Source organism: Centroberyx gerrardi, chromosome 13, assembly GCF_048128805.1.
Source record: "Centroberyx gerrardi isolate f3 chromosome 13, fCenGer3.hap1.cur.20231027, whole genome shotgun sequence".
Taxonomy (NCBI): domain Eukaryota; kingdom Metazoa; phylum Chordata; class Actinopteri; order Beryciformes; family Berycidae; genus Centroberyx; species Centroberyx gerrardi.
This window is the reverse complement of record NC_136009.1, coordinates 11,649,979-11,667,629: the sequence shown is the minus strand read 5'-3', so window position 1 is coordinate 11,667,629 and position 17,651 is coordinate 11,649,979. Positions and strand designations below refer to the sequence as shown.

At 38.5% G+C, this 17,651-nt stretch overlaps 1 protein-coding gene across 1 annotated transcript; it reads right to left on the bottom strand.

Moving 5' to 3' along the window:
* Positions 1-14,296, bottom strand: LOC144542177 (sodium- and chloride-dependent GABA transporter 2-like). The gene is made up of 14 exons (XM_078287934.1): positions 14,185-14,296; positions 13,821-13,955; positions 13,532-13,672; positions 9,732-9,816; positions 9,509-9,641; positions 9,158-9,292; positions 7,622-7,725; positions 7,416-7,540; positions 5,097-5,209; positions 4,833-4,970; positions 4,410-4,512; positions 2,894-2,994; positions 2,399-2,569; positions 1-223 (listed from the first exon to the last, which is right to left on the bottom strand). Exons 1-14 carry the CDS (start codon positions 14,294-14,296, stop codon positions 119-121), a joined length of 1,701 nt encoding a protein of 566 aa, XP_078144060.1. The 3' UTR covers positions 1-118.
* Between the last annotated feature and the right edge of the window lie 3,355 nt (positions 14,297-17,651).

The following is a 17,651-nucleotide window of genomic DNA, read 5'->3' as shown; positions in this document are numbered from 1 at the left end:
GTAGGACTTTGTAATTCTGTGCCGCATTACTTCACATAATATGATCTGTGTTGTGGCATCTCAGTGTTGATGTATTCATTCAAGCACTGCCCCATCAAAACTGGCTTTACAGTCATGTTTAAAGCACACAGCTCTGTGAATGACAGATGTTTTCAGGACTGAGGTTCCTCTTTGGTGATTCACTGACCAGGTCTTCTGCTGGAGTGCATAACACTCTCACTCTCTGTGAGGAGGGAGAGAAACATAAATCCCCATTATGATCTGTATTCATTATCATACTGTGTGTACTATAATGGATGCCATTCAGTTTGAACAATACGAATAATTCCAAATAACCAACTTTTGATAATTAAACAATTTGGTCATTCTGTTCCAGAGCACTCATGGTCTTCTCTGGCTTCTCACCCTCTGTACACAGAGGGCCCACAGAGTGCCAAATTGTTCAATCCCCAACACTAACCACAAATCACCACCAGTGCACCAACATTTGACTTACAGCGTCTCAGTGTTGATGTCTTCATTAAAAGTAATCCCCCTCAGAACTGGAATAGGGTTTTCAGCCGTGGTCAAAGTACACAGCTCTGTAACAGAATGGGGTGTTTCGGGGTCAAGAATCCTCTTTGGTGATGCATTGAGCAGGTCTCTTGCTGGAGTGCATAATGTTTTCAGTCTCTGGAAGAGGGGAGGAAAACATAACCCAACATTAACCACTGAATTCACTCTCATACTAAATTCACTGTAACAGGTGGGTTAGAAGTAGAGCAGACTGCATAAAGTAAAAGACAATAGGACCCCATTGAAAACCTGAACTGAAACACTCGTGCCAATTTGATCACTACAGCAGTGTAAGGGTAAAGAATACAATTTCAGTGGATGTTACAAGTCCTTTGTTTACAGTCTTGGATAACATCATGACTAATGAGTGAGTGAGATTAATAAATTGGGCATAGAGAAAAACAAAAAATGTATCGATAATCTAATTTATTATATTGCAATTGAAATGTAAAATACAAGTGTTTAACACACATACACACTTTGTTTAACACAAAGTGTGTATGTGTGACAAAGTGTGCATGAGTTGTTGCCTGAGTCAATCTTCATTAACTCATACATTTTTTAATAACTGACATTGTGCATTTAGGTGAGAAGATTTGATGAGTTTTTATTAATTGGTGATGGTTTTGAAAAGCATACCGTTACATAGGCTATTTCATTTAAAATTCTGTGTTGTTTCTCAATGTTTTACTTCGAGATTGTGTATTTTCTAATACATTTCACACTCTTTCATTTCTCTTTAAGGCTTCCATGATAAAGATATAATATAGTTATTTATTGTATGAGTTGATTGTAAATTTGGTGGTAGTCCACCAGCTTTGGTGGGATGGGGGCCAGCTTATTGCCTCCGCCAAGGAGGTAATGTTTTCACCTGCGTCTGTGTTTGTCCGTCTGTCTGTTAGCAGGATATCTCAAAACATTGGTCACAGATTTGCACAAAAACTTGGTATGAAGGTTGGTTATGGGCCAAGGAAGAACTGATTAACTTCATGTCGATTGGCCAAAAGGGGGCATGGAGGTAGGGGTGGCATATCACCAAAAGGTGCATAACTTCAGAACAGATTCACATATTCCAACTTTGACAAAAGGATGTGCAGGGAAGAACCACTGGGCCATGCCTTCTTATGGTTTTTGTAATGTCTCTGAAGAGGTATTGTCAGACATGGCGGAGGTCTGTGCTCTACTGAGCACATTCTTTTAATGAGTTTGGCCTATATTAAGTTTTGTATATTGGCAAGGTTGTGTGTGGTTATTATAGTACAATTTTTCTAGTTATTGAAAGGCACAGCTTTTTCACAGACCACTAGATATCCTGTCCATCAAATCAATTAGTTACACAGGACTCAACTACTATAATTATCGAGTGTATTTGAGTTGTTGTGTTAAAGTTAGCTGATATACAAGATTATTGTAAGGTTGCAGGTCATAAGCTGGCTAGTTTTATGTGTTGAATGATAGTTTTAAATTGAGTGATTACTGTATTAGGGGCTGTCTCTGTTGATATATTATGTCTTTTTACAACAATGTATGCCAAACAGTGTAGCATCTTAGGAATCATGTTACATGAGGGCCATCAACTGGCCAATTAAGGTTACTACCACAGCCATTGCACAGTTTAATGATGACCTAATAAAATCATTACAATCAAATAACAAAGAAGGATTGTTGTTATGTTGACAAAAAGTCCCTGTTTGTCCCTGAGCACTTTTTGAAAGTTGAATGTTAATCTAATCAGTAGCACTAGCTCACAACTCAAGTAAATCTTTGTACTGAACAGGGTACGTTGGGCCACCACAGATGCACTAATAGCTAATGTGTGTAATTTGCATAATACATAGAGTACCTGTCTCAGTGTTCCTGAGGTTACAGTGATACTGTAGAGAAACCACAGAGGAACCAGGAGAGCCGAAGAGAGAGCAAGACATATCCCAATGGCGTTGCCCCACCAGGGGTATTGATAGGTGTTGTTGTATTTCAGAGGGGTGAACTTGACCAAAGAGAAAAGGAATATGCCCTGTCAAAAAAGAAGAGGTAGAAGAGGCAGAGAACGTAAATTGAACGGCATATTTTTTGACTTCGTAATGGGATAAAAATAAAACATGCAAAGAAAAATGAATTATAATTATGGGTCTGTATGTATGCGTACATTCACGTTTATACATTCATGTATCCATACTCACATACATGCATACAGACCCATAACACATTCATTTTTTCTTTGAATAGTTTTGGCATACAGTATTTTGATAAAGCTGAATGTAGACCTTCAGAGGCTTACAGAAACAATAATATACATACATTACAATACAATACATACATATACAATACATTTACTTACAGTGCAGACAGAAGGTGTGATGTACTTCCAACAACATTTCATATAAGGCCACGGGCGGTAACCAATCATGTCCATAATTTTATCATAATAACGATCAGCACCTTGGAGACAGACATTCATATTAGCCATATCAGCCTACAAAGCATGAAGCTGTGAGTCTTCAAAATTATTCAATTTAACTAAATGAATTCAACTTTTAACTAAACTTAATTTGTTTGCAAAACATAATGTCAAACACAATGTTATTGTCATCCTGAACCATAGTACATTTGACAACAAAATCATGAAAACTGAATAATATGGGACCTTTAAGCCTGGATTAATTCCTCTGGAATAGTTTAGCTAGAACAATGATTTTACTTCCATCAGCATGACGTAGACTCATGAGTTGGTGTGGAAATGACTACCAATGGTTACCATGTTTCCAGGGCCTGGACTATAGACTATTTACTCTGCCATTACACACTTCAAAATGAAATGAAATGAAACAAATGCATCTGCAGAGGCCTAATGCAGCCATCAATAGCAATCTCTTAAACTGTTATACTGCCTTGGACAACCATGGAGGAATCTCAAATTTTAATCAAAGAGAACAAGAGCTGAACCATAATCTCGGCTGGACATTGGGAGTCAGACATTTATTTTGTTTTTAGTACAACTGGGGTAACACATCTATGGATGGGTCTATGGAGCGGGCTGTGTCCGTCCATCTGTCAAATGTGATATGTCAGGTGACATCTCAGACACCACTGGTCTAATTGATTGAACTGATGGGGGCACTATAGCTGAAGGTCAGAATTTTAAACTCAAATGGGATACCTTGGGTACCACTGGTCCAATTATGACAAAACTTGGTGGGATGACGCATTTTGGCACTGTGTTCTGGTGTTTAAAACATTTTACCAATTGACCTGATGGAGGCGCTATAATTCATGGGAAACATTTCTACATTTGAAAGGTCATAACTCCTACACAGTTAAATCCCAATGACATGAAACTTGCTACACTCATTCAACTCTCCTTACAAATTACAGTGTTTGGCCTAATGGGGGTACTATATTCAAAGGTAAAAAATTTCAATATCTCGGACACCAATGGTCCAATTTTGACAAGGGTTGATGTATTTTGGCACTGTGTTCTGGCGTTTAAAAATAACATGAATTGACCTGATGGGGGTGCTATAAAGGTCAAAATTTTAAACCAGGCCATAACTGATACACCACTGGTCCAACTTTGAAGAAACTTGGAGGGGTGTTAAATCTTGACACTGTGTTCTGGTGTTTAAAAATATACACTGATTGGCCAGATGGGGGCATTATAATTGAAGGTCAAAATTTCTTTTAAAACTCCTGCCCTGCCTTGTAAGCTCAATTGATAGGAAAGTTGCTGCACAAATCAAGATAGTATTATTGGTGGCTTTGGAGTATACTGTATTTTTAAATCCATATTTTCTAATGCAAATTAATGACTGCCATGAATGATAATTGTCTTTGAATAATAACGTTCTGTAACTCACCATATATCCATCCTACACAAATAGACTCCAAAATGGCAAAAAACATTATCAGTATTCCACTGATAGCGTAGTAGTCAAACAGCTGAAATATATATATTCCACCCTACAGTCCATTAGAGAGAAAGAAAGGGAGAGACAGAAAAGAGACAGAGAGAGAAACAAAGAGAAAAGAGGCAGGTCCTTTGAAATAACAAATCTCAGCTGTAGAGGTATGTTTATCTTATGGGGACAGGCAAAATCACTTGTCATTCCACAGCAGGCAAAGCTGTCCAACAGCAAAACATATATGACAAAGAGAGATAGAGAAACATACAGACATGAGACAGACAGACAAAGGGAACTACAGACAAAGGGATATGACTACAAATAGAGGTAATTTCCAAACAGTTTTAACTACACAGCATAAACAAAGTGGACTCCCACCTCAGTGACCATCAACAGGCCAACAATTGAGCATACAACACAGATGACCAGCAGAAGTAGTTTACGTCGATGACCAGTGAAAAAGAAGGATGGATACATGTCTGATATGGATGTGACCAGGCCTTCCAGATACACAAACTGTGGGTAAACAATTAGTGCTTTTACTTTTCAAATAAAAAATAACTGAGGGGCTTCAATGGGAATGTTGCTTGAGTTTACATCCTTTCTACATTTATTTACCACAATTTAATGGTAACACCTTACCTGACTGTCCAGTCCAAGGAAGATAATCATAATGAAGAAGAATGTAGCCCAGAGTTGGGGAACAGGCATCATGGCTACTGCCCGAGGGTAGGCAATGAATACCAGGCCAGGGCCTGTAAGTGGTCCATAACAGATGCCAAAATATGTTAGAGTCATTATAGGTGATACTGTACATTGTATACTAATTCCATGTAATCAGTAGAGCAAGAGTAATAACATAACACCTGCTGAGCTTGTGCCCAGAGATGGTGTAGTATTTAAAGGATAAATTCAGTGACAATCCGCAGACAATATTGGCTCCCGAGTCAGCTATCACCTGAACCGGCGAGCTCATGCAGTGCGCTAACATGCGTTAACAAGCAGTCAGTCCAAACGGGGTTTGTCAAAATATCTCCAAAAAAGCCAGTCTGTCAAACCGATATTGTGACCAACCGCCGTCTTTATTTTCACAGTCTGCACAGTGGATAGTCTTCTACCAAACTTTTCCTGGCTCCATGTGCAACTGTTTACAATCTGACCTGACCTTCTGTAAAACTAGATCACGCCACCAGTAATGCACTTTCACCTCACAGCAGTCTGTGCTGTGGCAGAGAAAAATAATTCTATGATTTCCTGATTAGTGCAAATGTGCATAATGGCAGAATTGTGTCACGACATTAGAGATAATTTAATTTGTTTGTGCTTTGCAACTTTTCCGTTTACTCACTCTACAAATGCCTTTTTTGGAGATATTTTGACATACCTGGTTTGGACTCATTGTTAGCAGTGAGAGGCCTAGTAACGGAGCTCCACGTTTCAACTGACAGCTGACTCGGGAGCCAATATTGTCTGCGAGTCCAAGTATTACAGGTATGTAAGAGACAAATTATATATGGGTCCAAAGTCGCCAAACGTATCCTTTAAGACAGTGGTTCTCAAAGTGGGGTCCGGGGACCCCCAGGGGTCTGTGGCACTCTGCCAGGGGGTCCGTGAAAAGTTTTCAGATTCATTCATTTAAATTATCATGATATTAAAAAAAAGTTATTTTTTTATTTTTTATTTTTTTACAAAAGGCTTCATAGTTCAACGAATAATATTTAATTTTTTAAATCTAAAATAGTTCATAGATTACGTTCTAATCTAATGAATCTATAAATTTAAAAGTCAAGCAGGTCACCCGTTACCGTGGAAACAACAATAACTGGTACGTCAGTCAGCGGCTGCTAGCATGCTACGAAGATGGACAGATTTTTAAAACGACCGATTACGGCTACAAATGAAGTAAATGAAAAACAAAAAACAAAAGTAAGGAAATACGATGAGGAGTATCTCCAATATGGATTTATTGAAGTGGAAGGGAGGCCGAAATGTCTTATATGCCTGCAGTGTCTTGCCAATGAGGCGATGAAGCCTGCCAAATTGAAGAGGCACCTCGAGACCAAGCATCCAGATTATGTAAAAAAAGACCGCTCTTTTTTTGAGAGGAAGGGCGAGGACTACCGCCAGCAACAACAACGGATGGTGAGTGTTACAAAACAAAGTAGTGGTTTGGGATTGTAGCAATGTTGCAGATGTTTTGCAATCAGTTCAGTTTGTTATAGCCTGCATTTATTTTATGATTAGACTTTTATCAATCATTACGTATGAACTAAGAGTGAAACACTTTATCTTGATGTGTGTGTGTGTGTGTGTGTGTGTGTGTGTGTGTGTGTTTGTGTGTTCTGAAATGCACTTAAAATTAGCACTTTTCTCTTGATTTCCCTTTGATATTTTGTTTAGGTACAGCGTTACTTGCAGCTAATTGATTGATTGTTTTATGGGTATTCTGTGTTGAGATGGTGCAAATATTTTGAATACATATCTAATATCTTTCTAATACATTTCTCTTGTGTTGTTCTTTCACATAACTAAGACTATAGAAGTGTAAAAAATAGGCTACGTCAGATTATTCCAAGGGACATACATGTCAAGTCAATTTTTATTTATATAGCCCAAAATCACAAATCAGAATGAGGAGGTCCCCGGTATATTCTCTATCTTGTAAGGGGTCCTTGGCTGAAAAACAATTGAGAACCTCTGCTTTAAGACACTTAATTCTGGCACTATGTACCCCTACTGGTCAAGGCCAAAATCTCCCCCCTGACTCTGTCTTCTAAGCCTTCACAAAGATACTTGGTATATTGCCCTTCAATATACACAAATACACTTTTCAAAACAAAAAGCAGGAAATTAAACAGGAGCAAAACTTAATATCATTGAACAAAAACAGAATGTAAAGGAAACAACACAGTAAAATAAAGCACATATGGGCCATAACATTGTATTATGGACAATCCCAACCTGATTCAGCCACTTCTGAGATGTCTACACCCAACTCATACGCCATGAAGCCAAGGACAGAGAAGACTGCAAAGCCAGCCACAAAGCTGGTTAAACTATTCAACAGGCAGAGGGCAAATGCGTCTCTGTAAATGAAAAGGATGAATACTAAGTCATGTGAACAACAGAAAGATAAATAGAGACAGACAAATATTTATTTTCCTTACTTGTAGCAGTTGTTGTTGTATTTGTTGTAGCTTCCCAAAGATGCTAAACAACCTGTGCATACAACATAGGAGAAACATATCTGGCTCCCAGCATCCATCCACACCTGAAAACAAACAATGAAATGGTTTTAGTTGTTTTATTGTTTCTGCATGACATGTATGATTACTCTGGTTTGGTGGTAGATGCTGTCCAGTCCCACAGCGCCTAGCTAGGTGTGCAGCATCAACTGTTGCTGTAGTTGAAGTTACTACAGAGTACAACAAAAAGACTGATATCTGTTAACAAACACAAGAAACCAGCAAAAAGATCTCTCAAAGAAATAAGTCTAGATGTGGGCTAGAATTACATAGAAATGTTAAATGTCACTGTCATCCCTGGAAACAAGCTGCGTCCAACATGTCGTATTAATCCTAATAAAATGTCCAATTCATTTTAAAAGTGCTTCTATATCAAATAGCCACCTGGTCCAGAGAGCTGAGGTGTATTAATGAATTTGGGTGATACATTATAATATACAAAAAATCAAGTATTTTCAAGGCCATCTATTCATTTTCAAATACTTTTAAGACTTTATTTTATTTTCCTCAAATCCATAAACTTTCAAGGATTCTCAAGGCCAAGTGACAAATGGCAAACCACATGAATCCTGAGACTACTGAATGATAATCTGTTTTCCTTTCAATTTTCCACCAAATGTTGCACTGACGGTTGATAAGCAAATTCTCTAATATTACCTGTTAGGTCTACATGTCTAAGTCATTATCATTAGGTAAAGCTTTAAATTCACATTGAGAACATTTATTTTTATTCTTCTCACTTTTTCACTGAATAACATGAATAGCACCATCTGGTGGTTAGAACCGGGCATTACCATACTGTAAGACGACGTAACACAAACAACTTCAATGACTCATTAATCTATACAGGGGGAAATAACCATCCCCATATCCACTAGGAATACATCAAATATGATGTATGAGGAAGCAATACTCCAAGGCCCAGCTTCATACTACTTATATAACAACAAGAACTGACGTTATATATATATATGTCTGTTGGGGTGGGATTGACGTGGAGTTAGGGGGATCTGTGGGTTGATTCTGACAATTTATTTGGATTCCTCATATCTGAATCATTAACAATTTACTGAATATTATATGAATTCCACCCAATTAAATTGTCCAATTTGGGTGCAGTCAGCTTGATTTCTCCAAGCTCAACTTACAGGAATACTTGTCTTACTGGTTTCTAACAAGAGGAACCCTTTCAGAGCAGTCTGAGATGGTGGGTGTCATGGCGTGTGATTTGACATGCAACCCTGTAGCCATCACCAGTATTGGTTTGTTCTTCATTAATAGGCTACACTTAACTTAATTAGAACATATTCACTGATTAAAGGTCATTATAGAAATGTTTGAACTGTAAATAGTAATCTTACATTGCTGTTTTAGAAAGCAAGAATACAGTTTGTGATGCTGAAATATTAGTGTTATATAGAGTGACTCACTCACTCATCATTCACGCTTTAGCCTCACCTGAGGATCTGCAAGGCGGCCTGGATCAGGATAGAGGTAAAATCTGATGCCATCTATGGCTCCTGGTAATGTCAGACCACGGATCAGCAATACTATCATCATCACATAGGGAAAAGTAGCCGTAAAATAGACGACCTGAAAGAGGACCACCAATATATAATCACTATATTAGGGGGGTGAAATTTTACTTCAAGTCAGGACATAGATTATCACTGAAATGCAAAAATGAGAAACGTTTGGACATGAAATACTTACTGCATTTTTTAACAGTTAAGCATATGTAATCTATATATCTCAGATATATATACTGTATATATATCTATATACAGTATATCTATCTACAGATCTCACCTTCCCTGAAGACTTGACTCCCTTCCAGATACAGAAGTAGCAGACGATCCAGCTCAGTAGAAGACACCCAGCCAGGTCCCAGCGGATACTACCCATCTCCTCGATTCCTCCAGACACACCCAAGATTCTTCTCCTGAACACAGAAATTTAAGTTTAGGATCATTTTCCTTTCTCAATTGTGTAAAACAATTTCTTCATTCATAGAGTTCTTGTGAATACGTACTGCCAGAATTCTTTAACTGAAGATGTTGCATTCCCCAAAATGTGGCCATTTGATGAATGATTCTGACCATAATCAGAGCAGTCCTCTTGTAGTGGGAGAGTAAGAATAACAAGTAAGAATGGCATTTTGCTAACATGTTGGCAAGGGCGGATATTTCATTTCACTGTTGGGGGGGACAATAAACAGAAACATTTCTCAAGAGCAATTCCTGAAGGGGACACCAAAGGTGCCGCCAAAAGTACTGTTGTATTAAATGTATATAGAGGTCCATTATGAAACATTTCCATAAGCACTTCATTCCTTTCTTATGAAGATTTTATCAAATTGCCTTTGATATTACTGGGGTCTTTCTACTTGGCGTTTCGGTGCACTGAAAAATGATCGGATGTCTGTTTTTCTTTTCTCTGCCATTTTAACTGACCTGGCTGGCTGACAAATAGACACACACACACACACACACACAGCATGCAGGTTATTTACAGTAGTAGGTGAGATGCAACACCCATTAACTGAACTAAAGCTAATATATGCCTAATTAGATTTAGTTTTCCCGAAAAAGCAGATCTCTAATGTTTTGCTGTCAATGTATAAAAGTCCAGAACGCTATGAAGCCTGCCAGAAACTTAATTCAGGGTCTTTTTTAAGAATTAAGTCTTCATTTATTTCCAAAATTATAAACAAAATTACATAGTGGCAGCCATTTTACATGCAGTAAGAAAAAAAGAATATACTTAGAACCTAATTACGTAGGGTAAGTTAATCTTAAATAGTCGATTATATTATAGAAATATTACTGTTACCATCTACAAAAGATAATTTTGGTATGAAAACCCGCATTTTAATTTAACCAAGTATCCTGTATCATAAATACATGTCTGGCATTTGTAACAAACCAAACCGCTTGAAAATCGGTCGAAAATTCAGTGAGTTATGATGATTTTAATTGTGGATAGACCTCCTGCCTCCATACACATACATGCATTAGGAGACGCGGCTCGTGCCAACACGCTGACGCACAAGATTCAACCGCGAGGTAACGGAGCGAACAAAATGTAGTCTGGTTACAATTGTGAATGTGTTTTATTCTATTGAGTGGTAGAAGTAAAGAAAAATGTCTGACACATCCTTTGTTTTAAGTTAACCTTTGCGAAGTAGCTTTTTACTGGAGGTCTGCCACCACTGACACACTTCCAGAGATCCTCCACACACACTCGTACCGAGGGCTAATGTGTGTGTGTGGGGGTTCGGGGAGGCAGGTAGGCAGTGGACCAAACCACTGTGAGGCATATGGGGGGGGGGGGGGGGGGGGGGGGGGGGGGGGGGGGGGGCGCCATCTTTAGAAACTTAAAAACGCATTGTTTTGTGTCTATAATTAGCACAAGTGCTTTCAATGCGTATTATTATATTATTTAAAATTATACAGTTATGTTTACAATGATATATTGAGGGGGACAACTCTCTGTTTTTCCCAGGAAGGGGGGGTCCGGACCCCCCTGTCCCCCCCGTAATTTCCGTCCATGCATGTTGGTCAACAATTCATGCCAGCTTTGTAACTAAAAGCTGCAGTATGCATTTATGCCTTCCAACAACTACCACTGTGGCGATCTGTTGCCACCAAGGGCGTAGGTTTGATTTTGACATTGGTAGGGACACAAATGGGGGAGGTCCGGAGGGGATGTAACCCCCACTGGAAGCTGAGGCATTTTACATTTATGATAGACTTCTGACCGCCATTTCATGTCATCTAGATCAGTGATTCTAAACCTTTTTCATATCGAGGACCCCTAGTTTAGTCCACATTAGAGCCATGGACCCCCATTTGATGAGATTTTGTCTCTCGGACCCAAATCTGAGAATACTTTTATTGTTAGATATGATTTTGATCCAGAATCCCATGACTGTCTGTATTGTAGGTAGAGAGATAACAGTGAAACTAAGATCAAAACAGTAATTCTTCTACATTCTGTAATTGTGTTAACTATTTGTAAATTAAATAATGCTGAAGTTTAACAATTCATCAATTTGCTGGGGACCCCCTGGAACCTCCTCAAGGACCGCTGGTGGTCCCCGGACCCCACGTCGAGAACCACTGATCTAGATAGTTATGGTAGCCAATACACTCATTAACAGACACACAGACACAGGGAGTAGCACATTAATGAATCCTTTACTCAAATTTGCCAGCTGAATGGGACTTTGAAGAGCACATTTTGTTTTAAGGCAGGTACTGTAGTACTGTTGCCTATTCAAACCAACGATCTGTATTTACATTTAAAATAATAATAATAATAATAATAATGATAAGATATTGTAAACTATATCCAAACCCTACATACAAACAGCTGAGTGTCCACTGCCTTGCTCCTATTTGAAGGAGCCAAACACATGCCTACGCCTGTCATTAACAGAGATGAACTGTTGGCATATTTGTTTTACATCAGTGTTGTCCAGTGTGGCAACATCAGCACTGTTCAATCTCACTTGTGACATGTAGGCTACTTACGGTCATCACTCGTCACAGACGCACGCGACACGGTACTTAAATAAACTAACTTTAATGGCTAAACACAACTGTTACTAATATAAAATAGCATGGAGTCTTTACTCGCATGCTCGCCGGTAGGCGGAGCTTTTGCTCTTCTTGCGTTTCGTTACAGCGTCCGTTGCTATGCCGACGCGGGACACCAATGCACTACACCAATGCAGCGGGACTCGTAGTAGAGAACGCGATCTGTTAACACTGACTAGACACTGACGGACAAAACAACGTTTATTGTCAATCAAAATAATTGCTAGGGACATTTCAGAGTCGCTTGATATTGGTAGGGACACGTCCCTACCGTCCCTACCCAATTCTACGCCCTTGGTTGCCACCATTATCTTTGATTCTACAGAAAGTCTATGGCATCTGATATTTGGTCACTAAAAGAACCGCAACAGAAGATCATCCTCAAAAGCTGATGGAATTACAGGGTTTTTCTTCACAGATCCACTTTATGCCTGTCCTCTTAAGAGACAAGGTGGTTAAACATTTGTCCTGATAGGCTACAATTAGCTCAAATGGTCTAATTTGGTTTGTAAGCATAAACAAGCACAGATCCTGTACTGACCCATGGTGCATGTGTTCAATTCTACGCACTGAAGCACTACGACAGGTAAAATTACCTAATTCCACTAGTTACTTAAATACCACACGATGACGTCACCTACCGTTAAAGTTTGTAGGGCAGCGAAGACGAGTTACTGTCTGCAAATCCCCTTTACTGACTGTGGAATATTAAGTTTCACTTTTGTTTTCACACCGGGAGACTCTGTGGATTGAGTTCAATGCTGCTGGTCTGCACATCTCCAAATTACAGACATGACTTGATGCCACATCAGGCGCATTAGAGATCGATTTAGATCCATTTCTACACACTGACTAACTTTTGATTTTGTGCCTCTATATGGGAAACACTGCATCTCACAGACAAAAACGCCCCCTAGAGGCCATCTGACGAAGCGCATCATCTCACTAAGCGTTACCTGACTGACTGACTGTCTGAGCGACCTGAATTTGGCTTGTGATGCCCTCGGCTGCGCCGTGGGAAAAAGGCCATAAGACAGACTCAAATCCATGACCTCTTACCAAATTCTCCTGTAAGCAACTTTCCATCTCAAAACGTTTATTGTATGCTTTTAGTTCTTGTAAAAAAGTTGGACAGAAATTACCTTTCAAATTAAAGGGAAAAGAAGTTCATATTAAATATGGATTTCAAAATGCAGTTTCCCAAATTTTATGACATACTGTATATGTTTACCTGTGTTCCAGCTGTTGTTGCAGTTGGCCCAGGGGAGTTCAGTGTTGAAAGAGGAGAACAGGTAGAGGAAGGCCCAAGCCAGTATGACGATATAATACATCACAATGTAGAGCATAATCATGAGATTGCCGTAGCCTAAACCTATTGACAAAAATATGTCATTATCTGCAAATATACAAATGCTAAATTTTCAACATAATGTAATGTACATGCACAACAAATTCAACATGCATAAATATTGCATAAACTGTATTCTATTGTATTGAAGGTTCAGTTGAGCTAGTAGTACCTTCAAATAAAGGACAAATTTTCCTCCAACATGTGATTCCACCCTGACCGGTTAACTGTCCCAAAGATATCTCCAAAAAGAAGAGGGGGATTCCACAGGTAAACAGGAACAGAACATACGGAACAAAGAAAACTCCTTATGGGAAAAATTTTGTGGGATTGTAGAGAGACAAAGACACAGAGAGACATAGAGAGAAATTGAATCACAATTCACTGCACTTCTAATATGATGGTTATTACATCAATAAAAATTCTAATTCTAAATTTGTCACTGTTTCAAGATATAATTCATGCAATCTGTTCCATCTTCCTCCTGAGTAGCTGCTGTACAGAGAGACTTTTATGCCTTAAAATCATGCTCTCACCTCCTCCATTTTTGAAGCACAGATAGGGAAATCTCCAAACATTGCCGAGACCAATGATTTCTCCAACTACTGCTAAAATGAATTCCGTTTTGTTGGCCCACTGGCCTCTCATCTGAGGCTCTGATGGTGGATGATCTTGATCATTGTCATCTTTCATCAACTTCATCTCTGGCTTGCTTGCTGGCTCCATTGGGTCAACTGTTGAGATGTTGTATTAAAACAGTAATGGAGTGAGTGGTGAGAAGTATATAATGTGTGTGTATATATATATATATATATATATATATATATATATATATATACTGTATATATTTTGAAGAAATGGCACCCTTCGGTACATTATACTGAACTTTCACAAAGAACAGTAGAATGAGGAAATGAGCAAGTGCTTCACCCTAATTTTTTGGTTTCTTAGCCTTTAGCCTCCATGCAGCCTTTGCTTCATGAGCTGGAGTAGATGAAACCCCAGAGTCCAGTCATACCTCTGGTAATACTAATTTCATAATAAGTGACAGCACTTACTCAATTTGACAGGTGACAGAACGTAATATGGCTGCAAGTGGCTTAAAAAAAAACACACAAAAAAACAACTGACATTTAATAAACACACTTGAATTCTGTAACTTCAGACCTTTAATATGGTTTTATTTTTCCAAGTGCATTTTTAAATGCATGCATTGCATTTAAAAAAGGGGGAGGTGATATTTTTTGTTTCCCACAATTTTATATCATTACTTTATACAGTATGTCTAAGTAATACGCCTGTTAAGTTTTTCATGTGAAAACAATTCAGAAATATTTTAGTAATATTCTCTAGTTCTCCTCTCCCACCTAAAGAGTTACATATCATTTTGAGCACAAGAAATGTTGTTTCCTGAGTGCCAACTGGAAGGCAGCTGCCTCCTCCAAGGTTTCTAACAGTGGCCCTTCCTTGTCTGCTTAGCCAATGACGTTATTCTCCCCACTTGGTGAAAGAGTTACACATTTGAATGGTAGCTAATGCTAACTCATGTTGATAGCCACAAATTTGTTTTATGTTAGTGATAGAGAAAACTTGTTCAATAAAGAATTCGAGCTAAGATCTCTATGTTCTTCCAATAAAGGTTATTTATTAGCGTGCGGCACGGAGAGAAGCGCACAGCAGTGGCAAATGTAGTTCTCTGAATAGTGAAGCAAAAAAATAAGATAAGATAAATAAAGCTGAAATTGCCTTGTCTTAAAACATGAACCTGAAAGTAATAATGAATACAGAAACAGTGTGGCAACAGACATTTCAGCAAGAAAATGGATAATAGATCCAGAGTCATATGTTTTAAATATCTTGCCCTTCCAATGTGGGAGTTGATCAAAGAACTAATTTACCATGGCAGCCTCGAGTTATTCGAAAGTCTCACATCCACACAGCTATTTGATTTTACAATTTGTCATTTCAGCGCATGAAACCTGCACCTTATTTCTCTGTTTTGCAGGGTAAACTATGAAGCAAATCTACACATATCTGACACAACTGTCTCCAAATCTGTGATGATTTACCAATACTGTACTCTCGGTACAAATGAAGTCTGTATAAAATTTGTCAGTATCTCAGGGGGCAACTTGGCATCACATGGAAGGAAAAACAGAGACAATATTTTTTGCAGGCAAAATGAAAGTAGACATACATAATAGCATCCCCATGCGACAGTAGACCAAAACATTTCTTTTTCTCAAAGTTGTTTATAGTTTACAGTGTAAAAAAAAAAAATTACGAACTCCTACTTCCTACTGTTGAGTTGCAACCCATTATGCACAATCCATGTCTTGATTGTGGAGGAAACTAAAAACTCTCACCCTAAAGTTTTATATTTCATGTATACTTGATAGGTACACAGATAATTTTCTTACATTCTTAAACTAGATGGCACTCAGTAGAGCGCATACCTCCGCCAACGCTATGCAATTGTCAATATGCCATGTCGGATTTTCAAAAGTTAATCATTTCTTCTATGCCACATTACTAACTTGTTTCACATCAGAAGATGCACACATTTTCATGACTGTACCTGAAATGGGACATTAAAATTCTAGCCACTTTTAAGCGTTTCAGCTGATTATCACAACACCACATGGCCAATCAGCACTATTTCTGTTCAGTGGACATTAGAGCTGACGTTCTACGAGTGGACCAAGTTTTGGAAATTTGGCCACATGTTTGATTGGGCCAAGAGTGGAGGGTTTGCTTGTTCTTATGTCTGCTGACAGGCACACAAAGTTAATTGGTGCTGCGTAAATCTGTTGGGAAGTTATGCCTTTTTGTGAGAAGCCACGCCTGCCTTTGGACAATCAGTGTGAAAAGTTAATCAGTTCTTCCATGCTCCATGACCAACTTTTCCACCAAGTTTCGTGTGAATCCGTTCATAATTATATTAGATATCCTCCCAGCAGACAAACATATGAATGGGGCGAAAACATAACCCCTATTCAAAGAGGTATTAATTGGCGGAGGTCATTTAGAGACTGAGGAGGAGATTTAACCAACAAGTAATGAAAAACGAGCAACATAAATACATAAATACAACAAAAATACCTATGCGTGGACATGTTACCCCATGTTTGTTGAATTTAATATGACACTGTAAGAACTTATCCATTTCTGTATTAGGAAAAGGACAATTTCTCTTTTTTTTATATAAATTTGAGGTATTACAAAAACAAACTTTTTGGAGATATGTGGTTTTACAGCACTGTCTTTTTTCTTCAAGTCTCCTTGTCTCCTCTGTGGATGCTCTGTACTGGCACACTGACACAGCAACACTGTGATTGATGTAAGCCTTATACCCAAAACTTTCTATAGCTTTACCTTCGGTGCTTGGACCCCTAATAATTCAATTTCAGTTTCTAGTGACACATATTTCTGCCCATGTGTGCTACACTCCAGCCAAGCAGCCTAATCTACAGAGTTGAGCTATTTTTTCTGTTTTTATTAAATAAAACCCACACAGCCTGACAGCCGGCAAACTCCCATGTAGCCTCCTTTGCCCTAATTGCCTGTGTAGACTGGCCTGCATACGCCTCCTTTATTCAACTGTACATGTTACTTCCTCACTGCTCAAAAATTCTTAGGCACTCTCTTCACTCTTCTGCTGCATAAACATGGTCAAAGGTAGGTAATTAAAAAGCAGAAACACTGTCTTCTTGTGGAAGTGACTATAAACAATCAATGAAAAACATGGGAAACGCAGCATTCCAAAAGGCTTTAAAAAAAATAAAATAAGGCAAGACTTGCCTTCAGTTATACCGTATCTTCACTGATGCATCTGCTGGATGAGCCAAGCAGTGTTAAAAGCATTGCATAGATTCTAGATGTGTCAGGAAATTAGCAGTTTCATGGTCAGCAAGGAGAAAGCCATAGTTTTAGGATGAAACGTGAAAAGAAGAAGAAAAAGAAAAATGTGACGTAGATTTTTTGTGTGACATGTAACAGAGCA